The sequence below is a fragment of the Bos indicus x Bos taurus genome, chromosome 16 (assembly GCF_003369695.1).
Source record: "Bos indicus x Bos taurus breed Angus x Brahman F1 hybrid chromosome 16, Bos_hybrid_MaternalHap_v2.0, whole genome shotgun sequence".
In the NCBI taxonomy this organism is placed as follows: domain Eukaryota; kingdom Metazoa; phylum Chordata; class Mammalia; order Artiodactyla; family Bovidae; genus Bos; species Bos indicus x Bos taurus.
Genome location: NC_040091.1, coordinates 40,655,066 through 40,682,797, shown reverse-complemented (window position 1 = coordinate 40,682,797; position 27,732 = coordinate 40,655,066). Strand labels below are relative to the sequence as shown.

At 41.3% G+C, this 27,732-nt stretch overlaps 1 protein-coding gene across 7 annotated transcripts in view; it reads left to right on the top strand.

Annotated features, from left to right (window-relative positions):
• Positions 1-27,732, top strand: part of VPS13D (vacuolar protein sorting 13 homolog D) — a 273,484-nt gene that overhangs the window by 129,786 nt on the left and 115,966 nt on the right. For 6 of the 7 annotated variants that reach the window (XM_027564854.1, XM_027564853.1, XM_027564852.1 and 3 more), the window contains 9 exons: positions 86-209; positions 1,007-1,242; positions 8,952-9,066; positions 16,456-16,619; positions 17,817-17,925; positions 20,023-20,202; positions 22,972-23,088; positions 24,062-24,211; positions 27,061-27,210. In XM_027564854.1, coding sequence (XP_027420655.1) covers positions 86-209; positions 1,007-1,242; positions 8,952-9,066; positions 16,456-16,619; positions 17,817-17,925; positions 20,023-20,202; positions 22,972-23,088; positions 24,062-24,211; positions 27,061-27,210 — 1,345 coding nt within the window. Of the gene's footprint in view, positions 1-85; positions 210-1,006; positions 1,243-8,951; positions 9,067-16,455; positions 16,620-17,816; positions 17,926-20,022; positions 20,216-22,971; positions 23,089-24,061; positions 24,212-27,060; positions 27,211-27,732 lie in introns of those variants that run through there. The other variant, XM_027564857.1, reaches the window with a different exon arrangement.

The following is a 27,732-nucleotide window of genomic DNA, read 5'->3' as shown; positions in this document are numbered from 1 at the left end:
TAATTGTGAGAAGTATGAGAAGAAAGTGAGTTGGGAACTTGTTCCCTACATTTTATGCAGCCTCCATGGTTTCCTTTTGCTGCAGAGATACTCTGGGAAAATGCTTCTTTCTGCGTGTGGAAATTACTCTCCGAGGAGCTACCTACAGGATCTCCTTCAGTGATACAGATCAGTTACCCCCTCCTTTCCGAATTGACAACTTTTCTAAGGTATCAAGGGGAGTTGAGAGCCAGTTTGGCTCTTTCATATGTGGGAAAGTGAAGTACATACTACACTTAAGATAATGATAAAAAGCATTGTAAACTTGGGTTTGAAAGAAGCTACACAGGGGTCTCAGAAATCCTTACCATTGGGAGGTGGTTTCTGCTGGTTATTTTGATTGCTGGGCAGCCTTGTCCAGAAATGACTTCTCAGCTCCCAAAAGTTAACTTTGACCAGATGGTTTGGTTAGCATGGGGCCCTCTGCAGACATTCCATACAAACAGAGAAATCAGAATCAGACTGACAAATGCCCAGTAGAATGGGCAGTTCTACTGTTCCTTAGTAACAGTGAGCTCCTTTCTGAATCTTCCAAGTGCAGCCAAGATGGAGGTTGTTAGATTCTATTTTGAATTATGCCTTAGGCCTTATAATTTGTAACTTTCCATAGCTGAATTCCAAGATTTTTGTTCCTTTCTTTGTTCCTAGTGTATCCTGGGCATGGTGGGGTGAGACTAGATGCCACTGAAAGAACAGAGTTGCTTTCTCTAGGTATTTGGTATGGCAAAGCTTCTCAAAACCTTTTACCCAACAGACTGTGGCCCATGTCCTGTAACTGGTGGGCTCTTTGCAATTTTGAAGATGATTAGAAAGGCATTTGAAGAGGCCAGCTGTTGAGCCTTACTTGTGATTTTGTACCCTGTATAGCATTCATTTGGGAAAGCTCTGGAACCTAAGAGGCACTGAATCACTTTCCAGCATCACCCCTCTGAATGAAGGTTCTCCTTATTCTCTGCCGTTGCTATAGGTCCCAGTTGTCTTCACTCAGCATGGCGTCGCTGAGCCCAGGCTCCGCACTGAAGTGAAGCCCATGACATCCTTGGATTATGCCTGGGATGAACCCACCCTGCCACCTTTTATCACTCTTACTGTTAAAGGGGCAGGTTCCTCTGAGATCAGCTGCAACATGAATGATTTCCAGGATAACCAGCAGCTTTATTATGAAAATTTCATTTACATTGCTGCTACATACACGTTCTCTGGGTAAGTCTGGGTTAAATTACTGTTCTTGTAAAGCAGAAAGCTCTAATTATTAACTGGTTTTAAACTTTAATCAGTTCTCAGAAGGCTGAGGGATGAAGGAAGATTCCTTCCATTCTTTACCAAATCCTAGGCTCAGACTTTATCTTGAGAGCTCTTTTGTCTAAGCCCTTGTCTTCTGGCTAGAGTAAAATTTATCCAAAGAGGCAAGACTCTTCTCTTTTTAAAGAGCTTCCCAATAATCCATTCTAGTATTTAACAACTCTCTTTGGGCATTGTTATTATAATAGCTTCAATTTCTCTTGCTTTATGATGATATTTCTTATGCATTTTTTAAACTTCTTGCTGCTTTTTTAAATTTGTTTTACCTCTTTCCTTATTTGAAACTGACTAATCTTCAGACTCTGTGCGACCCCATAGACGGCAGCCCTGGGATTCTCCAGGCAAGGACACTGGAGTGGGTTGCCATTTCCTTCTCCAATGCATGAAAGTGAAAAGTGAAAGTGAAGTCGCTCAGTCGTGTCCGACTCTTAGCGACCCCGTGGATTGCAGCCTAACAGGCTCCTCCATCCACGGGATTTTCCAAGCAAGAGTACTGGAGTGGGGTGCCATTGCCTTGTCCTGAAGGATCCCGGACGAGCCCCCAAGATGAAAGGTTGTTATTGAATCACGCGAAGACACTGGGATTCTTGGCCCCCGGAGGAGAAGAATTCAATCCGGGGCCAGAGACAAGGCTTGATCGCTCAGAGCTTTTGTGTAATAAAGTTTTATTAAAGTATAAAGGAGATAGAAAAAGCTTCTGACATAGGCATCAGAAGGGGGCAGAAAGAGTACCTTCTTGCTAGTTCCATGAACAGTATGAAAAGGCAAATTGATAGGATACTGAAAGGGGAACTCCCCGGGTTGGTAGGTGCCCAATATGCTACTGGAGATCAGTTGAGAAATAACTCCAGAAAGAATGAAGGGATGGAGCCAAAGCAAAAACAGTACCCAGTTGTGGATGTGACTGGTGATAGAAGCAAGGTCCGATGCTGTGAAGACCAATATTGCATAGGAACCTGGAATGTCAGGTCCATGAATCAAGGCAAATTGGAAGTGGTCAAACAGGAGATGGCAAGAGTGAATGTCGACATTCTAGGAATCAGTGAACTAAAATGGACTGGAATGGGTGAATTTAACTCAAATGACCATTATATCTACTACTGTGGGCAGGAATCCCTTAGAAGAAATGCAGTAGCCATCATGGTCAACAAAAGAATCCGAAATGCAGTACTTGGATGCAATCTCAAAAATGACAGAATGATCTCTGTTCGTTTCCAAGGCAAACCATTCAATATCACAGTAATCCAAGTCTATGCCCCAACCAGTAACGCTGAAGAAGCTGAAGTTGAACGGTTCTATGAAGACCTACATGACCTTTTAGAACTAACACCCAAAAAAGATGTCCTTTTCATTATAGGGGACTAGAATGCAAAAGTAGGAAGTCAAGAAACACCTGGAGTAACAGGCAAATTTGGCCTTGGAGTAGGAGTGAAACAGGGCAAAGACTAATAGAGTTTTGCCAAGAGAATGCACTGGCAAAAACACCCTCTTCCAACAACACAAGAGAAGATTCTACACGTGGACATCACCAGATGGTCAACACTGAAATCAGATTGATTATATTCTTTGCAGCCAAAGATGGAAAAGCTCTATACAGTCAGCAAAAACAAGACCAGGAGCTGACTGTGGCTCAGATCATGAACTCCTTATTGCCAAATTCAGACTTAAATTGAAGAAAGTAGGGAAAACCACTAGACCATTCAGGTATGACCTAAATCAAATCCCTTATGATTGTACAGTGGAAGTGAGAAATAGATTTAAGGGACTAGATCTGATAGAGTGCCTGATGAACTATGCACGGAGGTTCATGACATTGTACAGGAGACAGGAATCAAGACCATTCCCATGAAAAAGAAATGCAAAAAGCAAAATGGCTGTCTGAGGAAGATGTGAAAAGAAGAGAAGCAAAAGGCAAAGGAGAAAAGGAAAGATATAAGCATCTGAATGCAGAGTTCCAAAGAATAGCAAGGAGAGATAAGAAAGCCTTCCTCAGTGATCAATGCAAAGAAATAGAGGAAAACAACAGAATGGGAAAGACTAGACATCTCTTCAAGAAAATTAGAGATACCAAGGGAACATGTCATGCAAAGATGGGCTCGATAAAGGACAGAAATGGTATGGACCTAACAGAAGCAGAAGATATTAAGAAGAGGTGGCAAGAATACACAGAAGAACTGTACAAAAAAGAGCTTCACGACCCAGATAATCATGATGGTGTGATCATTCACCTAGAGCCAGATATTCTGGAATGTGAAGTCAAGTGGGCCTTAGGAAGCTTCACTACAAACAAAGCTAGTGGAGGTGATGAAGTTCCAGTTGAGCTGTTTCAAATTCTGAAAGATGATGCTGTGAAAGTGCTGCACTCAATATGCCAGCAAATTTGGAAAACTCATCAGTGACCACAGGACTGGAAAAGGTCAGTTTTCATTCCAATCCCAAAGAAAGGCAATGCCAAGAATGCTCAAACTACCGCACAATTGCATTCATCTCACACGCTAGTAAAGTAATGCTCAAAATTCTCCAAGCCAGGCTTCAGCAATATATGAACTGTGAACTTCCAGATGTTCAAGCTGGTTTTAGAAAAGGCAGAGGAACCAGAGATCAAATTGCCAACATCTGCTGGATCGTGGAAAAAGCAAGAGAGTTCCAGAAAAACATCTATTTCTGCTTTATTGACTATGCCAAAGCCTTTGACTGTGTGGATCACAACAAACTGGAAAATTCTGAAAGAGATGGGAGTACCAGACCATCTGACCTGCCTCTGAGAAATATGTATGCAGGTCAGGAAGCAACAGTTAGAACTGGACATCAGGAAGCAACAGTTAGAATTGGACATGGAACAACAGACTGGTTCCAAATAGGAAAAGGAGTACGTCAAGGCTGTATATTGTCACCCTGCTTATTTAACTTCTATGCAGAGAAATGCTGGGCTGGAAGAAGCACATGCTGGAATCAAGATTGCTGGGAGAAATCTCAATAACCTCAGATATGCAGATGACACCACCTTTATGGCAGAAAGTGAAGAGGAACTAAAAAGCCTCTTGAGGAAGGTGAAAGAGGAGAGTGAAAAAGTTGGCTTAAAGCTAAACATTTAGAAAACTAAGATCATGGCATCTGGTTCCATCGCTCATGGGAAATAGATGGGGTAACAGTGGAAACAGTGTCAGACTTTATTTTTTGGGGCTCCAAAATCACGGCAGATGGTAATTGCAGCCATGAAATTAAAAGACGCTTACTTCTTGGAAGGAAAGTTATGACCAACCTATCAGATCAAATCAGTCACTCAGTCGTGTCCGACTCTTTGCGACCCCATGAATCGCAGCACGCCAGGCCTCCCTGTCCATCACCAACTCCCGGAGTTCACTCAGTCTCATGTCCATCGAGTCGGTGATGCCATCCAGCCATCTCATCCTCTGTCGTCCCCTTCTCCTCCTGCCCCCAATCCCTCCCAGCATCAGAGTCTTTTCCAGTGAGTCAACTCTTCGCATGAGGTGGCCATAGTACTGGAGTTTCAGCTTTAGCATCACTCCTTCCAAAGAAACACCCAGGGCTGATCTCCTTCAGAATGGACTGGTTGGATATCCTTGCAGTCCAAGGGACTCTCAAGAGTCTTCTCCAACACCACAGTTCAAAAGCATCAATTCTTCGGCGCTCAGCCTTCTTCACAGTCCAACTCTCACACCCATACACGACCACAGGAAAAACCATGGTCTTGACTAGACAGACCTTTGTTGGCAAAGTAATGTCTTATTTTGCCAACAAAGGTTCGTCTAGTCAAGGCCATGGTTTTTCCTGTGGTCGTGTATGGGTGTGAGAGTTGGACTGTGAAGAAGGCTGAGCGCCGAAGAATTGATGCTTTTGAACTGTGGTGTTGGAGAAGACTCTTGAGAGTCCCTTGGACTGCAAGGAGATCCAACCTGTCCATTCTGAAGGAGATCAGTCCTGGGTGTTTATTGGAAGGAGTGATGCTCAAGCTGAAACTTCAGTACTTTGGCCACCTCATGCGAAGAATTTGATTCATTGGAAAAGACCCCGATGCTGGGAGGGATTGGGGGCAGGAGGAGAAGGGAACGACAGAGGATGAGATGGCTGGATGGCATCACTGACTCGATGGACATTAGACTGAGTGAACTCTGGGAGTTGGTGATGGACAGGGAGGCCTGGTGTGCTACGATTCATGGGGTTGTAAAGAGTCAGACACGACTGAGCAACTGAACTGAACTGAATCTTCATCCATAATTACCCGAATCACTGTTCTGATCCTCCTCTCCCTTTGAGAACACTGATTAACACTTCAGGGTCTTCTTAATAGTCACCTAAAAGCAAGCACGGAGAAGGCAATGGCATCCCACTCCAGTACTCTTGCCTGGAAAATCCATAGACAGAGGAGCCTGGTAGGCTGCAGTCCATGGGGTCGCTAAGAGTCGGACACGACTGAGAGACTTCACTTTCACTTTTCTCCTTCATTCATTGGAGAAGGAAATGGCAACCTACTCCAGTATTCTTGCCTGGAGGATCCCAGGGATGACGGAGCCTGGTGGGCTGCGGTCTATGGGGTCGCACAGAGTCGGACACGACTGAAGCGACTTAGCATTAGCAAAGGCAAGCAGAGGAGTTCAACTTGACAGCAATTACAGTTGGCTCAGAATTATGATCTTATGATCTTCATTGTTTGTCTGATTAGTTAGTTGTATTTAGAAGAAAAAAAAGCAGGGAATAGTCAGCTTGTTCTAATTCTGTTAGATTGATACATTGATAGGTACATAGAGATTCAGAATATTAGGCTTTCAAGAGTAGTCATTCCCCCACACATACATACAGTTGTTTTGTGCTAATCACAGGGCCCGTTTTAAAGTTGATCCATAAAGAAACTGGGAAAATACCCGAATCTTTAGCATTCGAAATATAAGTCACCTGGTGAACAGTACATTTAAAGTTGTATTTATTTCCAAAATGTCCTGAATAGTTTTGCTTATGAAATATATTTATACGTGCCTGAGGCCCCCAAGAAAATGTCTGAGTCTGTGCAACATCTCTTTCATTTGCTTAGACCCCAGATTTCACTAATAACGATATGAATGGGCATGTTTGCTTTGATAAGGTTTTAGTGCCTGAAAAACCAGTCCTTAATCTGGTTGCTATGCATGTTTTTCTCCATACTTCCTTATGTTCCAGTAGTTACTAAGGTCTTTAACTGAAGAATCCTAGTGGAGACTTAGGAGTGTCACAGGTTGAGCAGATATGAATAGATAAAAAGAGAAGTTTCTGGGAATCTAGTGTGCTGAGAGGTTGAACTATATTTTGGAGTGTAGTGAATCCTATTTCTTTGCATCTTTGAGAACTAAATGATGAGAAAAGAGACTAGGATTTTTTTTTTGAATTGAGGTGAAGTTCATAAACTGTAAAATTAACCATTTGTTAAAGCGATGAGTTTGGTGGCATTTAATGTATTCATGATGTACAGCTACCACCTCTAATTCCAAGACAGTTCCATCACTCCAAACCCTAAATAGTTACTGCCCAGTAAACCTTTTCTTCCAGGCCCTGAAAATCACAGATCTGCATTCTTGTCCTAAGGATTTACCTATTCCAGATATTTCACATAAATTATCATAAAATATCTGACCTTGTGTGACTGACTTATTTCACTTAGCATAATGTTTTTAAGGTTCACCCACATTGTAGCATGGGTCACTTTTCGTTCCTGTTATGGCTGAGTAAATATTCCATTGTACGTCTATACCACATTCTCTTTGTTCATTCTTCCTTTGATGGCATTTGTGTTGTCCCTACTTTTTTGCTATTATGGACAGTGCTGCAATCAACATGCCTGTACATGTATTTAAGTACTTGTTTTAATTCTTTTGTGTGTATACCTTGCTTGGGGTGGAATTTCTGGGTTCTGTGGTAATTCTTTGTTTGCCTTTTGAGGAACTGCTGTACTGTTTTCCACAGCAGCTGAATCATTTTATATTCCTGCCAGCAATGTGTAAGGGTTTTGTTTCTTCTACATTTTCCGCAATGCTTGTTTTCCACTTTTTTTTTTTATTTTAACAATTCTACTAAGTAGTGGTATCTAAGTAGTGGTAGTGGTATCTCAGTGTGGTTTTCATTTGCATTTCTATACTAGCTAATGATATTGAAGATCTTATCATGTGCTTATTGGTCAGTTGTATATCTATTTTTTTTCCATGCTACATAGCTTGTGAATCTGAGTTCCCCCACTAGGGATCAAACCCTGGCCACTTGGGCCATAGCAGTGAAAGATCTGTGTCCTAACTGCTGGACTACCAGGGAATTCCTCATTTGTATATCTTTGGGGAAATATCTGTTCAAATCCTTGTCCCATTTTTACATTTGACTTTTTTTTTTTTTGCCTTTTTATTCTTGAATTTTACAGCTCCTTATGTAATATGGGTGCAGATCCCATATCAGATACATGATTTGCAACTATCTTCTATTCTGTGGGTTGTGTTTTTACTTTCTTGGTAATGTCTTTTGGAAGGATAAAAGTTTTTAATTTTGTTGAAATCAACTTTTTTATTTACTTGTGCTTTTGATATCATAAAAGCTAATTTTTAACTGAATTTTTCAGTCCCTTTTTAATGATAGAGATTAATGGAAATAGGAGACTAATTTAAATAAAATCTCATCAAAATACCCTAAAATATAGTTAGTTCAGTTCAGTTCAGTCGCTCAGTCGTGTCCAACTCTTTGCGACCCCATGAATCGCAGCATGCTAAGCCTCCCTGTCCATCACCAACTCCCGGAGTTCACTCAAACTCATGTCCATCGAGTTGGTGATGCCATCCAGTCATCTCATCCTCTGTCGTTCCCTCCTCCTCCTGCCCCCAATCCCTCCCAGCATCAGAGTCTTTTCCAATGAGTCAACTCTTCGCATCAGGTAGCCAAAGTACTGGAGTTTCAGCTTTAGCATAATTCCCTCCAAAGAACACCCAGGACTGATCTTTAGATCAGACTGGTTGGATCTCCTTGCAGTCCAAGGGACTCTCAAGAGTCTTCTCCAACACCACAGTTTAAAAGCATCAATTCTTTGGTGCTCAGCTTTCTTCACAGTCCAACTCTCACATCCATACATGACTACTGGAAAAACCATAGTCTAGGCTGCAGCAATTCCATAAAACTTAGGATTCTTAAGCCCAGAGAAACACAACAGGGTAGAATTGGAGGAGGCGATTATGAACCCTTTGTTTTCTTTTCATCCTAAAGGAACTTCTGATTTCTTGCTAAGATGTGAGGATGCAGTAACGCTGATCATCTTCCTGGCAAACAGTAGAGCCAATTCTTGGACCTTTGGAATGTCTGGATTGGTTTTTGCTTTTTTTTTTTTTCCCTCTAAAAATATATAGTCATCCTTTTATGTCAGAATTTCACTTTTATATATATCTTCTGACAAATGAGTCTTTGAACTATGCAGGAGAACAGCACAACCTTTATCTTTCTTCAGCTTGAGTCAAATTTTTTCTTCCATGATTAAAAAAAAAGTTTTCTGTGTAGTGGAGGTTTAGGCATCTGCTTATAAATACTTGAATACATGTGTGTGGGGTGGGGAGGGTGTGTGTGTATCGTGACTGTTACTGTTTTTTCAGTTCTAGTTTACAGGAGGGGACAGGACGGCCTGTGACTTCCAACAAAGCCGTTACTTGTGCCGAGCTCGTTTTGGATGTCTCACCAAAGACGCAGAGAGTCATTTTAAAGAAGAAGGTAAGAGAGCCCAGAACTTTGAGTTTAGAATAAAAGAGTTAGAATAAAAGTTAGAATAAGAGATAGGCCGCCTGGCCCATCCCCTCCTTTTGCAGATGAACAGGTGGAGACTGAGGCCTGGGCTCAGGGTAGAACTTGGGTGTCCTGACAGCTCCAGTTGGGGTTCTCCCCTCTGTCCTGCGATGCCTACTCTAGGAATCCTAAGTCCCTCTCATCTTTGATACCTTCTTGGGGAACTCAGTTCTTGAATTTTTTTTTTTCTTTTCCAAATTTGTGATTTGTCATTTTCCTTACTTTTTTTCTGTTGTAACACTCCCCTAATCTACTTTTCCCTGAACTCAATGGAAAAGTGATCACAATGACAGTTTTTTCCCTATTTATGGCAACATTCTTTTCCAGTTTAGGAAAATGTTTATGCTATTAGATCTAGATATTGAGAGAAAGAATAAACTCTGACCAGAAATATTGTGGCTGACAAAAGGACTAGAAAGAAATAGTTGAGGCTTCAAAATGAACATTGTTTGAGAACAGAGGTGCAGAAAATCACTGTAAGAGGAAGGAGATCACTAACTATTTGAAACACACTCACCCAAGGAGTGTGTTCCAGAAAATTTTGCATAATGTAAGTTATATAATCCAGAAATAACCCTGACAGGAAGTGTGTTCACCATGTAAGTGGGCCTCATACTGCCGGAGAATGTGCCTTTATCACCTGAAGCAGCGTCAGCTGTGGCTGTAGGTCGTGCAGCTGGTTGGTGACTCGTTTGGCTCTGAGGTTGTACAACTCTTCTCACATCTTTAATGACGGGGAGAGGGAGGAGAGATTCAAGTTATTTCACGTTTTGCACATCAAATGAAACTTTAACACATGGATTTTTAATTCAGTTTTATATTTTTCAACAACTTTATTGATACATAATTCATACACCATACAAATCTCCCACTTCAAATATATAGTTCAGTGTGTTTTAATATATCCACAGTATGTAAAACTATAACCACAGTCGATTTTAGAACATTTTCATCACTCAGAAAAGACCTCTATATCCTTTAGCTATCACATGCACATTCCCTTTATTTCCCAGGCCTAGGCAGTCATTAATCCACTTTCTGTCACTGTAGACTCCCCTCTTCTGGACTTCCATGTGAGTGGTCTTTAATGAGGAACTTCTTTCACTTATCCTGATGTTTCTAAGGTTCATCCATCTATCAGTCTACCAGTACTTCTCAGATTCCTTACCTATCTAAGCCACTAGGGAAGCCCAGTACTTCTACATGTATTTCTATATCACACCATTTGAGTGTCACATAATTCAAATTTGCTTAAAATGTTATCATACTCTTTTATATAAGACTGTTAGATACATTTAAAAGTAAGACTTGGGAATGGTGATGAGTAAACAGAGCATGTGCCAGAGGATGTTTAATCTACTGTACAGTTGTGCTCATTTCACATGCTAGTAAGGTAATACTCAAAATCTTTCAAGCTAGGCTTCAGGACTATGTGAATCAAGAACTTCCAGATGTACAAGCTGGGTTTAGAAAAGTCAGAGGAACCAGAGATCAAATTGCCAACATTCATTGGATCATAGAGAAAGCAAGGTAATTCCAAAAAAACATCTATTTCTGCTTCATTGACTACATGAAAGCCTTTGACTGTATGTGCTGTGTGCTTAGTCACTCAGTCGTGTCCCACTCTTCACAACCCCATGGACTGTAGCCCACCAGGCTCTTCTGTCCATGGGAATTCTCCAAGCAAGAATACTGAAATGGGTTGCCTTGCCCTCCTCCAGGGGATCTTCCCAACCCAGGGATCGAACCCAGGTCTCCTCATTGCAGGCTGATTCTTTACCATCTGAGCCACCAGGGATCACAACAAACTGTGGAAAATTCTTAGAGAATGGGAATACCAGACCACCTTACCTGTGTCTTGAGAAACCTGTATGCAAGTTAAGAAGCAACAGTTAGAACCTTACATGGAACAATGGACTGGTTCCAAATTGGGAATGGAGTAAGACAAGGCTGTGTATTGTCACTCTGTTTGTTTATGTACTCATGCAGAGTACATCATGTGAAATGCCAGGCTGGATGAATCACAAGCTGGAATCAAGATTGCAAGGAGAAATATCAACAACTTTAGATATGCAAATGTTACTACTCTAATGGTAGAAAGTGAAAAGGAACTAAAGAGACTCCTGATGAGGGTGAAAGAGGAGAGTAGAAAAGCTGGCTTAAAACTCAGCATTCAAAAAATTAAGATATAGTGTTCAGTCCCATCACTTCATGGCAAATAGAAGGGGAAAAAGTGGAAGCAGTGACAGATTTTCTTTTCGTGGGCTCCAAAATCACTGCAGATAGTGACTGCAGCCATCAAATTAAAAGACTCTTGCTCCTTGAAAGGAAAGCTATGACAAACCTAGGCAGAGCCTTTAAAAGCACAGATATCACTTTGCTGACAAAGGTTCGTATAGTCAAAACCATGGTTTTTCCAATAGTCATGTATGGATGTGAGTATCGGGCCATAAAAAAGGCTGAGTGCTGAAGAATTGATGCTTTCAAATTTTGGTGCTGGAGAAGACTCTTTGAGAGTCCCTTGAACTTCAAGGAGATCACACCAGTCAATCCTAAAGGAAATCAACCATGAATATTCACTGGAAGGACTGATGCTGAAGCTGAAGCTCCAATACTTTGGCCACTGGATGCGAAGAACTGATTCATTTGAAAAGACCCGGATGCTGGGAAAGATTGAAGGCAAAGGAGAAAAGGGCGACAGAGGATGAGATGGTTAGATAGCATCACTGACTCAATGGACATAAATTTAAGCAAACTCTGGGAGATAGTGAAGGACAGGGAAGCCTGGCGTGTTGCAGTCCATGGGGTCACAAAGAGTCAGGCACGACTTAGCAACTGAACAACAACAACAACAACAAAAAGAGACCATGAGATGTAGTAATTGAAAGTAAACAATTTTCTTCTATTGAAAATTTTGAAAAAGGAAATTTTGAAAGGTCGTAATTTAAAAATAAAAGTCTGACAGAAATCAAGGAATGGGGGGGGGGGAATGGGGAAGAGTCCTTGGAGGTGATTCAGATGACCTTCAAAGAAGTTGACATTGATGAGGATGATAGAGTGAATGAAAGTCAACTCAGGAGAAAGATGATTTTTCAAGTGGGATATGATCACAGATGTGATCAGAAAACATGAATCATGAATATACTGGTTATTTCCAAGGCCTACGTGACTGTTAAGTAAACAAAACCAAAATTTTTAAATTAAACAGCAAAAGTATTTTAAATAAAAATTGTAATTTATACACTTTCACGTTTGTTATTTTACTTGATGAAGATGAAAACTGGTAAGTGAGAGGGCAGGTGATAAGTGAGTTACATTGACATCTAAGACTAGATAGTTCTTTGAGTAGGTGCTAGGAAATGGATCTGTGCATTTAAATTAGAAACCAGGAGTAGGAGGTTGACATCTTAGGTTTTTGTTTTTTTACTTTTTATTTTGAAAGTGTCTCAAATTTGCAGGAAACTTGGCAGAAATTCTGTAGAAGTGGAGTCCTGTTGCTGGTGATTTTAATGTTAACACTTGATTAAGGTGGTGTCTGCCAGTCTTCTCAACTGTGAAGAAAGTTTTTCTTTTTCCTTGTATTTAGTAAATATAAATACTTTCGAGAGGTACTTTGAGACTCTGTAAATATACTGTTCCTCATCAGGTTTCCTATGTATGTACGCATGCATGCATGTGTTTTAGCTTGATCTTCCAAACAGGACACTATAAATGATGGGAATTTATTTCTCACAGTTCTTCTGGAGGCTGGGAGGTCTGAGATCAGGGTGCTGGCCAGTTCGGTTCCTGTAGAGAGCTCTCTTCCTGGTTTGTAGACTGCTGCCTTCTCACTCTATCCTCAAATGGCAGAGAAGTACTGGGCAGGGGCGAGGGGAGAGGGGAAAGCAAGCCCTTTGGTGTCTAAGGGCACTGATCTTGACAGGAGACCCCCACCGTCATGACCTCATCTAAACGTAATTATTACCCAGAGGCCCCATTTTCATCACAGCTGAGGGTCACGTCTTCAGCATAAGGGGTTTGCAAGGAGTTTGAGGGCACAGTTTGGGCACAGCTTTATGTGTGTCACCATGGTTTCCTGTCTTATTCAGTGTGTTTTCTGTTAGTATTAGGATTTATTTTTACCCTCAGTTCTCCTGTTTGGCCAGTGGGAGTGCCTTTAACCTTGTGTCCTTTGACACAGTGCCCCCCTCGTTCCTTGAGCACTGTCATACTTTGTGACACAGCAAGTTATTTGGGGCTCATTTTATACTTTCCCTGCAGCATTCCTGGAATTTGCTACTTCTTGAAGGAACCCTGTGGAGAAGGCAATGGCACCCCACTCCACATACAAAAGTATGCCTAGAAAATCCCATGGACGGAGGAGCCTGGTAGGCTGCAGTCCATGGGGTTGCTAGAGTCAGACACAACTGAGCGACTTCACTTTCACTTTTCACTTCCATGCATTGGAGAAGGAAATGGCAACCCACTCCAGTGTTCTTGCCTGGAGAATCCCAGGGACAGGGAAGCCTGGTGGGCTGCCGTCTGTGGGGTCACACAGAGTCAGACACGACTGAAGTGACTTAGCAGTAAGGAACCCTGATCCTTTTTTATCAGAGAATGGAATTTAGAAACTTAAGATACGTCCAGTGGTGCCCTTGTTGCTGTTGTGTCACTGATCCCAGGCCCTCTCAAGGGACAGACCTAGGGGTTGTATGCATACACGACATGTATATGCACGCACAGGCACATAAATATGTTAGTATGTGCATAACATATGTGTGTATGCATACATATATCTTATGTGTGTATTTATATATTAAACAGGTTTCTCTTTCTCTGTATATTAAAAACCAGCCTTTCACACTGATAGTTCTGATTCCAGTCTAGCATCACAAAGCTCATTGTAATTTTTTCCCTTTTCATATTTGTGACTCCCTTGTCCAGTACTAAGAATGTACTTAATTTGATCAGTTGCCCTGAATGTAACCCATGCTCTTTAACCACAGTTGTGGCCCTGCCCCTCCCCTGTGTGGATGCACCTTATTACCTGGCATGGGCTCTGCTCTCCACATTCTAGGCAACTCCCCTACCAGCCCCTACCCTTCGCAGGAGTACCCACCTCACCTCACAACCCATCCTAGGCTCACCTCCCCAGCCCCATTATAACCCATCGGTGACGTGGATATCAACCACATGTGTTTTTGCCCACTCAAGGTTGGGCCACCACAATACACCCACCCACCATCACGTGTCTGCCAGCCTTCTCCTTTATTCTAAAACCTAAAAGGTTTTAGGACTAAATTGTATGGGAAGAGGGTGGGGGAAGGGAAGTGGAAGGAGAATGATGCATCTCAGATTTTTAAATGAAGGTTTGGGTAGTTTCCAACAATGATGAGCCTGTACATATGGGCAGGCAATAGCAGAATCCATATATGAAAACTTGACTCCACCTGGGCATTTGGGCTTTGATTCCCAATCTGGAACACCTCCAGGAAAACTGAGATGCTCCATGTGGTTTTGGTGCTCTGGATAGATGTGTTCCCTTACTGTGAACAGAGAAGTAAGCATGTGGGGATTGCGGGTGGAGACGTGCAGCTGAGTTCTATCTGTGTTCACAGTTGCAGGAGGTAGTAGCACACAGTAGAAAGAATGTCATATCTTCTAGATTTGAGTTCTGGCCTTGCCACATAAAGGTGATATCTGCTTTCTCACATTCCTTCCTGAGCCTCATTTTCCCATTGATCTCCCAGGTTTATGAGAAGGATCAACTAAGGTACTATACATAGCGTGCTGTGTAAAGAGATGTAATCATGATAACATTGCCAACATTTATTGAGACGTTACCCTGTGCCAGGCATGTACACTTATCACAAGAACCCTCAGAGGTAGCTTAATATCCCTGTTTGAAAAATCAGGAAAGACAGGCTCTGAGAAATTTAGTAACTGAGCCACGGTCACTTAGCTAGTAGTGAGGCAGCTGGGTTTCAAATCCTGGCATTCGACTCCAGCATTCATATTACTTTCTCAGCTTTTACTTTGGAGAATGTAACAGAAAAGCTGTTTTTCCAGTGTGAGGCAGCATGTGGATGCATTTGTGGAACCCAGAATGTGATCCTGACAGGTCTAGCTGGAGTATTCATTCCCATAGAAAGAGTCTTCTCAATGGTTTGGTGTTACTGAAATGGAATTCTATGGGTTGTTAGAAAGGTAGTATGGCAGAGTGGGTAAGCGTGTCATCCCTCCACTCACCCTGTGGGAATTCAAACCTTCACTCCGCCACCTACTAGTTATGTGACCGAGCTGGAGTTTCTTTATCTCACTGAGACTTAGCTTCTTCATTTGTAAGTCAGGGTAATAACAGTATATACTTCACTGGATTGTTCTGAGGTTTAAATGAATTACTGTGTGTAAATCACAGTGATCAATCAGTGGCTGACACGTAGTAAATATTCAGTAGATATTATTACTATTATTATTGCTTCTCATGGATTGGCCTGGAAGTCCAAGTGTTGTTTCTAAAATATAGCTAAGGAGAAAATATATTTAGAATTAGTAGCAACAATTTGATATAATTTCTTAATATAATCAGCTTAATACTGAACGCAGTTGACTTGAGAATTGGAAACCATCAGTGTTGTAGGTATCGCTTAGTAGCTCAGTCTTGTCTGACTCTTTGTGACCCCATGGACTGTAGCCCACCAGGTTCCTCTGTCCATGGGGATTCTCCAGACAAGAATACTGAAATGGGTTGCCATGCCCTCCTCCAGGGGATCTTCCTAACCCAGGGGTTGAACCCAGGCTTCACACATGCAGGCAGATTCTTTACCATCTGATCTACCAGAAAAGCCCTCAATGTAGTATGCATCCATGATAAACATGGGATGAGGGAGAGCCCTGGTAAATTCTTGTTGTCTGCCAGTCACGAGCATCACAAAAGACCGAGTATTGAGAATATTGTATATATTTTATATAATTGGATCTTTCTTCCACATAAGGACATGGAGGGTTACTATCAGGAAGAGCAGTTAACAGCTACTGGAGGGAATTAGATTGCACCTCAACTCACTAGTTTGCTCAGAAAGTAAAATTTTTAAGTTTACATTATTGGGGTGTTTTTTTTTTTTTTTTTCATTCAAGTTTCAAAGAGTTTAGCAGATTTCATCCAAACTGCAACTAGGGATTGACAATAATGCAAGTTTGAATTAAGCATTTATTAGTATCTAATGTGGAAAATGTCCTTTTTAGTACAGTTCTTCCTTGAGAACTCATCCAGCCTTTGTATGGAGCTGTGTCTGTGATGTGAGAGCTGTGATGGCTCTTTCTGTCTCTGCCCAACAGGAACCAGGGAAGCGCTCTCAGCTGTGGAGGATGACTGGAACAGGCATGCTGGCCCACGAGGGCTCTTCCGTGCCTCACAACCCCAGTGAGCCCTCGGCCGCCCGCTCCGCCGAGGGCTCTGCCATCTTGGATATAGCTGGTCTCGCTGCAGTCACTGACAACAGGTAACTTCCTAGGCAGCTTCTAATTCAAGTTCACTGCTTTCAAATTCAGACTCAGAGGAAATGTATACCCAAAAGCTATAGTTTAGAAGTGAAATAAGAATTTGCTTTTTCTTCCACAATAGAATTTTATTTCCAAATATGAGTATTGGGTTTTTTGTTTTTAAAAGTTATTATGGAAATACCCATGGAGACGTTAAAAAAAAAATCAAACAAGAAGGATATGTTATGAAAAATGAATTTATTTTCAGCCAAACATCTATCTGCCATTGCTCCCTAGAAGTGAACGTGCTCAGTCACTTCAGCCATGTCCGACTCTGCAATCCCATTGACTGTAGCCCGCCAGGCTCCTCTGTCCATGGAGTTTTCCCAGCAAGAATATTGGAGTGGGTTGCCATGTCCTCCTCCAGGGGATATTCCTCACCCAGGGATTGAACCCACATCTCTTGCATTGCAGGTGGATTCTTTACTGCTGAGCCACCAGGGAGGCTCCAGATGCCTTTGGCAAGCACCAATTTGTAGTTGACAGGGTCCCCTCATGGTCATAAATTCAACCATACTTTGGGAGGCATTTCATGACCAGCGCTCCCTAGAAGGGAAAAATTTGGTTTTTAATCTAAGAACTTTGTTAAATCTTATGAAAGCAGAAATAAATTATTAAGAAAATAATCAAATGTGTTTTTATGACTTAACTCCTTGAATTCAAATCATCTTTTTAACTTTGAATAAATTATTAGCCTATACCTCAGTTTGCCCATGTAGTCAGTGTATGTTTTCAGGTAATACCTTGTTTACTTCCAAAATGACTTTATAGGACTTACAAGTTAAAACTCAATATAAAATAAAGTATTGAAAATAAAACAGAAAAGATTTTTGAAAATATTTTTAAAACCCTTTGCATACTGCATGAAACTGCATGATAACTTGTCATTGTGAGAAAGTAAGAAAACTCATATTGCATTTATTAAATTATGAATCCCTAAGTATTTGTATTTGTTGACCTCACGGCTTTCCATTTTACTTTATTCTTCTTTCCTCATCTAGAGATAACCTAATTGCCATAGGATTCAAGCAAACTGTCTGTTAGATTTCCAGGGCAGAAGATATTAGAAGCAAGAAGAGTAAAACCATCATCCTGATATTCTCTTCAGACCTGAAGTGTTTGATTCACAGGACTCATTGCTTTTTCCTTTCTTCCAGATACGAGCCGCTAATGCTTAGGAAGCCTGACCGTAGGCGGAGCACAACCCAGACTTGGAGTTTCCGAGAAGGGAAGCTGACCTGCGGGCTACATGGGCTGGTGGTCCAGGTCAGTAGGTTTTGACATCCTCAGTTGCAACAAGCAGTGGTTGAGCCTTTTTTTTTTTTTGAAACAGAGTCTCATTTAGGATATACATGAGATGTTGTTGAATGGGGGGAAAAATTGTAGAGCAAATATGTATTATTTCATTTTAATCAGGAAAACCATGAAGCTTAGTGCCTCTGTGTGTATTTATCCAGGAAATGTTCTTGAAGGTGACATACAAGAAATGTTTTGGGAATGGTTGCCCCTGAGTGATTGCCCCCACCCCTTGGCTTACCTGGATTTTTTTTTTCCTTTGATGAGATAAATTAGCTATGAAGTTTTAAAAAGAGAGAGAGAAAAATGTCAGCTAAAAACTCACCATAAGTTAGATGGATTTGTTTTAGTGAAGTTAAAACTGCCTTTTATAAAGTGTTCTATGAGATGGTGAATAATTATCAAGTGCTCTGCAAACTCTAGATTCTGTTTACTTGTGCATTCTTAGTAGTGACCAAATAAACATTTAATTGTAGCAAATGTCAGAATTAAGATTACTGGTCAAATCTCCCCTATCTTCAACTCAGCCAGTTCACTGCATGTAAAACTCCTGGGTACTTTATAAGCAAATGTGTGTTTGGAAAATTACCAGGAATTTGGATTTTCTCTCCTTCTGGCTTCAGGCCAAGAATGGTACCATGGCTCTGAGATGGGTAACTGGGAAGATATATGACAGATTTGGGCATAAAGCAGAACAATACGTGTGACTGTGTATGCAGTTCTGCCTCAGTTTTACCCAAAAGGCAAACGCTAGAACATCAGGCCCAGGCTAGGTCTTAGCATGTTTGACCTGGGGGAAACCTGGCTGTCCTTCCATAATGGGAGCTTGTTCTCCAGGGCAGTAAGCGAAACTGTAAGGAGCCTCTGACTGCTGTTTGGTGAGATTTATTTTCTTTATCTCTATTGCCCTGAGCTTTTTTCATCAAAGACAAGCTGCTTATATGAAACACACATCTGGAATGGATTTGTGATTTTCAATTAGCAATACAATTCAGACTTCTAGAGGCAAAAGAAGGCTTATTATAATTGTTGGATTCTGTGTCTGACCCCGACTTTACTTCTGGTTTGTTTCTAAAGCCCTTGTAATTCCAGTTCTTTGAGAGCATCCTCCCGCCCTGCAAATCCCTTTCTGGTGTTTGTTGTTTCTTGAATCTGTTTCATCATTTCTCTGGTTGTGAGTGACCCTATAACCACGTATTCAACAAAGCAGAATGTGTTTTGGTTAGGGAAATAAGCTTGTTTCAATCTTATTCTGAATAAAGTAACTGAAGGCATTAAAACATTTTCTGACACTGCCCTTATAAGGTTGTATGCACGTTCTTCTAAACCTGAAACAGTCGTAAAAGATTCTCCATGTTGAAATCTGTCCAATAAACCCAGCTTAAATTTTCCTTCTCATTACTCACCGTTTAAAAACTAACAAGGGGGAATCTAGACACTTTTGCTATCATTTTCTCTAGCCCTGTGTGTACTCTCCCAAAGGCATCCTATAGACTTTCCTTTTTTACTTGTGGCATGTAGCAAGAAGGTGCTTTTCTCCAAAGGCCCAAGTAACTGGCAATGACATTCACAATTCCCTGTTTCATTTTAGAAGAGGCACCATCTTTGGTATTTGATGGTCCAGCCATATGCATGTTGGAGGAGATTTTCAATTCAGAATTTGCTTTTTATTGGAAAGCTGAGTGATGATGATAATTTTTAAATTTTCAGAATGTTTCAGATTTTTAAGCCAGCCCTAGAGAGAACACTCAAAGAAACAGGACTTTTGGTTTTTTTATTTTTTATGCTCATCTAAGTTTCACTAAACTAATACACTGCTGTATTTGTAGAATTATCTTACCCAGAATTCCCTAAATTCATGCAGTATAAGTTTCCATCTTGCCCTAGTAAGCCTACTGTTTTTTTTTAATCAACTCTAAGGCTGAAAAAACAGTACAAGTTTTGCTGTATGTTGACCTTCACCCTTCAGAAGTGAGTTTAAATTTGGTGACTTGTTTCAAATGACATGTTAAATTGTCAAAGTTAGTGCCTTTGCCTTTGCTCATACATCTTTCCTCTGTCCTTTAGGCCAAAGGAGGGCTCTCTGGCTTGTTTGATGGAGCTGAAGTTGTTCTTGGTCCGGACACTTCCATGCAGCTTCTGGGGCCAGTTCCACCTGAACAACAATTTATTAACCAAAAAATGAGGCCTGGTTCTGGAATGCTGTCCATCAGAGTTGTTCCAGATGGACCAACTAGAGCGCTCCAGGTGATACTTTATTGTAAGAAATGACATGAAACTCAGTGTTCTCCCCGTGAGTCATTCAACAAATACTTATTGAAATATCTATGCTGAACCTGAGGATATCGTGTCCTTATTTATAAAGGCAGGGGATAAGACCTGCCTCACAAAGTTGTTATAAGAATTAAAGTGTAAGTAAGATACAAGACGGTATTTTAAAAAGTATAAGAATTAATTTATTGTAACTTATAAGGAAATGCGGGAGACCTTCGTTTGATCCCTGGGTTGGGAAGATCCCCTGGAGGAGGTCATGGCAACCTGGTCCAGTATTCTTGCCTGGAGAATCCCCATGGACTGAGGAGTCCATTGGGTTGTAAAGAGTCAGACATGACTGAGCGACTAAGCACAGCACACAGCACAAGGAAAAATAATCTGAAAAAAAAAAAGATAAATATATATGTATAACTGAATTATATGCTATATGCATGAAACTAACACGACATTGTAAATCAACTATTTATGTCATTTAAAAAAAGGATGAGTAAAAACAAAGTATGAGAATTAAGATACTATCAAGAATAGTGCATATTATTATCCATCATTATATATGTTTATTATATATTTAAATAATTGATATATTAATAACAGTAACAACAAGAAGATCTATGAGGTCTGTAATCAGACAATTTAAAATGTTATGTTTTGAAAGTAGGAGTGGAAGGTGTTATGAGTAGTATCTAGAAAGGATTTGTACACCCAGATTTGGAGAGGGGCTTTCTAAGCTAAGTGATACTTCAGGTGAGATCTAAAGGTTAACTGGAAGGAGTTAGCCAAATCAAGAAGAAAAGACAGGGGACTCCCTAGCTGTCCAGTGGTTAAGACTGGGCACTTCCAATGCAAGGGTGAGGGTCTGATCCCTTTCAGGGGAACTAAGATCCCACATGCCCTGTGATGTGGCCAAAAAAAAGAAGGAAAGGTAGGGGCACTGTGCCCTAAGAATGAGAGTGTTAACTCACCAGTTATTTACTGAGCACCTGTTAGAGCCAGGCACAGTTTTACGTACTGAACCTAGACTAGTGAACAAACAAAGTTCCCTGCTGTGTTGGAGCTTACATTGTAGTGGAGGAGATAAACCATAAGCAATAAACAAAGTAAGTACATTATAAATATTTGGGAGGTTAATAAGTGAAGGCCTGGAGATAGAAAAGAGTGATCTGACTGGCACATAGAATGTGCTAAGAAAGAGGCAGGAGACCATAGAAGGGGCCAGAACATTAAAAAAGCCTGAGACATGCTAAAGATTTTGTGTTTTTTCTGTGGCAACAAAGAGTCAAGACGGTGACATGATCAGAAATTTATTTTGACTTGCTCACTCTGGCTGCAGTGTGGAGAGTTGGAGTGGAATGAAATTGGAAACCGAGAAAAAGCCAGTTAGGAAAGACCTGGATGAGAGATTGTGGTGATTCAAACCAGAATACACAGCAAGAGATGGACATGAGGAGACTGAAGAGAAATGATTAGAAATGAAAGCTTATTAAGGAGTAGAGTTGGTCAGATTGACTGTGGGGATGAGACAGAGGAAGGAGTCAAGAGTGGCCTTCACAATTTCGATTTGGGCATTTAGTTCAGTTCAGTTGCTCAGTCGTGTCCGACTCTTTGCGACCCCATGAATCGCAGCATGCCAGGCCTCCCTGTCCATCACCAACTCCCGGAGTTCACTCAGTCTCATGTCCATCGAGTCGGTGATGCCATCCAGCCATCTCATCCTCTGTCGTCCCCTTCTCCTCCTGCCCCCAATCCCTCCCAGCATCAGAGTCTTTTCCAATGAGTCAACTCTTTGCATGAGGTGGCCAAAGTACTGGAATTTCAGCTTTAGCATCATTCCTTCCAAAGAACACCTAGGACTGATCTCCTTTAGAATGGACAGGTTGGATCTCCTTGCAGTCCAAGGGGCTCTCAAGAATCTTCTCCAACACCACAGTTCAAAAGCATCAATTCTTCGGTGCTCAGCTTTCTTCACAGTCCAACTCTCACATCCATACATGACCACTGGAAAAACCATAGCCTTGACTAGACGGACCTTTGTTGGCAAAGTGATGTCTCTGCTTTTGAATATGCTATCTAGGTTGGTCAAAACTTTCCTTCCAAGGAGTAAACATCTTTTAATTTCATGGCTGCAATAATATAAGAGGATGATAATCTACATCACAAAGATGTATGTAGAGTAGACTTCTGAGGGAAAATGAGGAGTTAAGTTTTGAACTTATTAAGCATATGATATCTACATGAAAATATCCAGAAGTCAGTACAGGTTTGGGTCTGTAGCTCAGGGAGAGGTCTGTGCTGGAAACAGAGATTTACCAGGGCTTGATGAATTCAAGATAAGGAAAAAGAAAAGATGTTGATGATACGTAACAGTGAACTCTCTGAGACAGCACACCCTAATCCATAACACTTCTTTAAAAAGCACCCTTCTCTTAAGGCAAAAAAACGAATGCTGTGAGCCTGAGCTTTGCATATTTTGACTTGAGCTATAATTCTGGATCACCTACAGATGCCTATCCCACACTATATGAAACTCTCAAGATCCACAGCTTGGTGTTAGTCATACAGACTCAAAACCAAGTTTGCTTCATTATTATATAAATCTTACTTTAGCAGTGCTTTGGAAACCATTAACTTCCATAGGATTATTGAGTGCATAGTGACTTTTGACTCATACAATTGGTGTGGAGTGTGTTTTCGCAATGGAAGTATGAGCCCTCTTAATAAGTACAGTGTTTTATTTGACCTCAGATAACAGATTTCTCCCAACGGAAAAGTGACCGTTCATCATATGAAGTGGATGAACTTCCTGTTACTGAACGAGAGCTGCAGAAATTAAAGAATCCAGACACAGAGCAGGAATTGGAAGTACGTTTGAACTCTTGCAAGGTCACATCTTCATTATAAATTTGTTTGGAATTTTGCTCTTTGATTTTCTCAGTTGAGACCTTCTTTTTTTGTTTTTTTCTTTCTGCCCTCTATGACTTCTAAGTATCCTTGTTACTTCACAGTACTTAATGTTATCGCAACATCAATGTGTGAATATGTTCATTAAATAACAGCTCAGGTCAAATCAGAATGTAACAAACATTGCTAGAGTAAGATGAATAAATAAAGAATTTGAACAGGACTGAAGATTGAGAATAAGCAAACTAGATCTTATCTTTTTTTGGCTCCAGCTGACTCTGACATCTTCCTTCCTCTGTCCCTGTTTGGGCATTGGAAAGAAAGTGACAAGTTTAGAAAGGAACATGAGATGAGTGTGATAAAGCACACTTATTCCTCATTTATTCAGTAATCTTCTGAAAAAACATAAATGCCTTTATGTACAGCACTAGATTGGATGTTATGGATGTTCAGTGAATGATTTAAGGAGAGCTTGCCTCCCAAATAGGGAGAAAGATTCTCAAACAATTATTTTCCTGTAATAAAATGCAAAATGTCATCAGTCCTCCAGCAGAGGTCTTATCATATGACTGCTGAGTTCTGGTTGGGGTGAGGAGTATGCCTGGAGAGGAAGGCTTCTAGTGAGATGATGAAATTTGAGCCATCTAGGTGAGAATTGGAGAAGGAAATAGCAACCCACTCCAGTGTTCTTGCCTGGAGAATGCCAGGGATGGGGGACCCTGGTGGGCTGCCGTCTGTGGGGACGCACAGAGTTGGACACGACTGAAGAGACTTAGCAGCAGCAGCAGGTGAGAATTAAACTCTTCTTTAAGTGGTGTTCATTGGCTCAGAGGCAGAATAGAGGGACTTAAAGCCATGTGTTTCCTTGTACTCTCCTGGCTACCTTAAGCTCTGATTTAAATCGCCAGTGTATCATATTTTGGTTTTCTTTCAGGTGCTTGTGAAGTTAGAAGGTGGAATTGGGTTGTCTTTAATTAATAAAGTCCCAGAAGAACTGGTCTTTGCAAGTCTTACGGGAATCAATGTGCACTACACACAGCTGGCCACCAGTCACATGCTTGAACTTAGCATACAGGATGTACAGGTGAGTGGGGGAGGCTCAGAACTTGTTGGTTTTTTTTTTTCTTCCTGCTGAACAGCTGACCAGATCAGTGTTTAATGTTCTAGGAACTTTAGTGCTCTGGTGCACATTTCTTGTGTCTTTCAAAAAATTGTCCTATGAAAAAAAACATTTTTACCTACATTTGTCTTTACTGATTTTTCCAGACAGCAGAATTCTGAATTATAGTAGCTAGTCTATCAGTAACTTGGAGAACTTAGGGTGGCACAGAGGAAGGTGACTGCTGGTTCTCCATCTTGCAAACAGAGAAAACAATGAAAATCAATCTAACCATCATTTAGAGGAACTGAAGTTCACCACAGGGAGAAAAGAAAAAAGCTAGGGAAGTGAATTTGTGCTTCTGACCAAGATGGAGTACAGGGATCTGATTTACTGTCCTACCTGAAACACCCCCCAAATCCAGATAAAATAAAGAGACAACAGATGCAAGACACTAGACACCAGGCAACAAAGGACAGTGGTCTCGGAAAGGTGGGAAACAGAAGATGTGAGGCCTGCAGTCATTCCAACTTTGTTGTTGTTGTTTGGTTGCTAAGTCATGTCTGACTCTTTGCAACCCTGTGGACTGTAGCCCCCCTGGCTCCTCTGTCCTTAGGATTTCCCAGGTAAGAATATTGGGGTAGGTTACCATTTTCTTCTCCATCACTCCAGCTTGCTGCCTTGAAAAAGTTTTCATGCCCGGCACCAGGTGGAAAGACTGAGACAGAGCCCTAGAGTGGATGAGCTGAACAGAATTGAGAGTCCTAGGACCAAGGCAGCCAGAGTTCATAGGACAGCAGACCTGGGAGGGGCATACTGCACAGGAGATCTCCAGAGATCAGCAGAGGACACAACAGATCAGAAGTGTACATGAGGAGACTACCTTCTGAAAAGCTCACAGGGACAGTGCTTGCAGCTCAAGCCCAGCTGCAGTGGGAAAACTAATAATTACGGGGCCCTGGGAAGAGCCTTCCAGAAGGTCTTGGGCCTCCGTGGTGCATGTTGAGGCCTAAGCTGAACACTGCTCCAGACCTCCTAACAAATCAGTCGTATAAAAGGAGGCTCTGAAAGGATCAAGCTGTTTCCAAGTAAATTAACCGTATCCTGAACAAAGCTCCAGATTCAGTGGAATACAGAAACATCCAACACCCAGCAGAATGAAAACCACAGTGTCTGACATCCTGTCAGAAATCATCAGGTGTGCCAAGGGGCAAGGAAACACAATACATAACGAGAACAGTGATCATTCCAAACCAACCCAGAGTTAACACAGACATTAGGATATTCAAAGAAGGACATTAAAACTTTCTATAACTGTATTCTATTCCACATGTTCAAAAAGTTAAGTGGAGACCTGGAAGATAGTCAAAATCTCAAACTTCTAGAAATTAAAATGAAATGGAAAAAACACTGGATTTGATCAGAAGCAGATGACACAGTGAAGAAAAAAAACGATAAGTGAACTTATAACAAGAGAAACTGTCAAAATAGAAATACCCAGAGAAAAATAATCCAAGGGAAAAAAACCTAGAAACCCACAGAGAGACCAGCATCAGTGACCTATGATAAAATTTCAGTCAACCTAATATCAATACTATATAGATAATTGGAATCCCCAGAAGAGAGAGAGAGGAGAGGACAGAAAAAAATAATTGAAGAAATTTTGACCATAAAATTTTCAAACTTGGTGAAAACTATAAACTCACAGAAGCAGCTCAAACACAAAGCCACATTCATACCACCCCCCTTGCCACACACACACATAATGGAAGCTATCCCAAGGTACATTATAATCAGTTACTCAAAACCAGTGATAAAACATCCAGATTAAAAAAGCATGTTCCTTCCAAGGAACAAAGGTGAGAATGACAGCCAGTTTCTCATTGTGAACAATACAAGTGAGAAGATAGTCAGCAACGTTTTTAAAGTTGCTCAAACTCATGTCCATTGAGTTGGTGATGCTGTCTAACTATCTCATTCTCTATCTCCCCCTTCTCCTCTTGCCCTCGGTCTTTCCTAGCATCAGGGTCTTTTCCAGTGAGTCAGCTCTTCACATCAGGTGGCCAACGTATTGGCGTTTCAGCTTCAGCATCAGTCCTTCCAGTGAATATTCAGGGTTGATTTCTTTTAGGATTGACTGGTTTAAGTTCTTATTCAGGGAATTTGGAACGAGAGAAGCATCAGTAACCTGTTGGCTGAGAGTGTACGCTTTGGGGACAGAGAGAATTGGAGTCCAGTTCTTGTTTTGTCACTGACTAGGTGTACAGCCTCCAACAGGGGTGTCTCTTCTCGGTGTCTTCATCTGTGAGGTGAGGACAGAGATGGTCCCCAGGAGGTTGTGGTGAGAATGCAGCTTTAATAACTCGGACAGCCTGGCAGTCGTGGGACTTGCTGAGATGATCTTTGTGCGGGGACTAGCTCAGTGCTTGGCACATGATGTTGTTTACTCGCTCAGTCATGTCTGACTCTTTTTTGACCCCATAGATTGTAGCCCACTAGGCTCCTCTGTCCAAGGGATTTCCCAGGCAAGAATAGTGGAATGGGTTGCCATTTTCTCCAGGGGATCTTCCCGACCTGGGGATCGAACCTGCCTCTCTTGCATTGGCCAGCAGATTCTTTACCACTGAGCCACCAGGAAAGCACCCTTGACACACAGTACTCACCAAATAAAGTATAGCTCCTGTTACTGTTACTATTACCATTATTGTTGCTGGATTTAGTGGAGGTATGTTTTTCCAAAGGTACTTTCTGAGTGACCTACATATTTTGAGTCAAAGGTAAAAATGAAAACTGAGAAACTTGTCTGTTTTTGTCACTGCTTTTTCATGTCCCAGGTGGACAACCAGCTCATTGGCACGACTCAGCCCTTCATGCTCTACGTGACCCCTCTGAGCAACGAGAATGAGGTCATTGAGACGGGCCCAGCCGTGCAGGTGAACGCAGTGAAGTTCCCCAGTAAGAGCACGCTGACCAACATCTACAAGGTAGGCTGATGGACTTGCTTTGTCCTCTCATAGCCCAGGCTCAGAGCAGCAGTGCAGGCTGCAAATGGAAATAGTCCAGGGGGTAAAGGCACAAGCACCTCAACAAGTTGTGTAGCTGGACTGATGGAAGTTTCTCTTTAAACTTTATATTCTCGGTTGTGCTATTGATGATTCTCAGGTGATAGGACTGAATCCATCAGAGTGTATATTTTTCACCATGAAATCTCTGCAGGAGAGTATAGCATCTTCTAGATTGATCATGACCAGGCATGGTCTAGATATATTATTAATATTATAACCCATAAATTAATACACAGCATTGTAAAACAGCTATACTTCAACAAAATAAATTAAAAAAACAAAATCTCAGACTACTGGACAAGGGGTAGGAGGGGCCTGACTTGGGACAGACACCTTGAGCTGCCACGGTGTTTACTAAAAGCAGATCATACTAAAAGTGGCTCATTCCAAAAACGATACCCTTTCTTTCCTGGAGAAGTCTTCGTGTACAAGCTAGTGTTC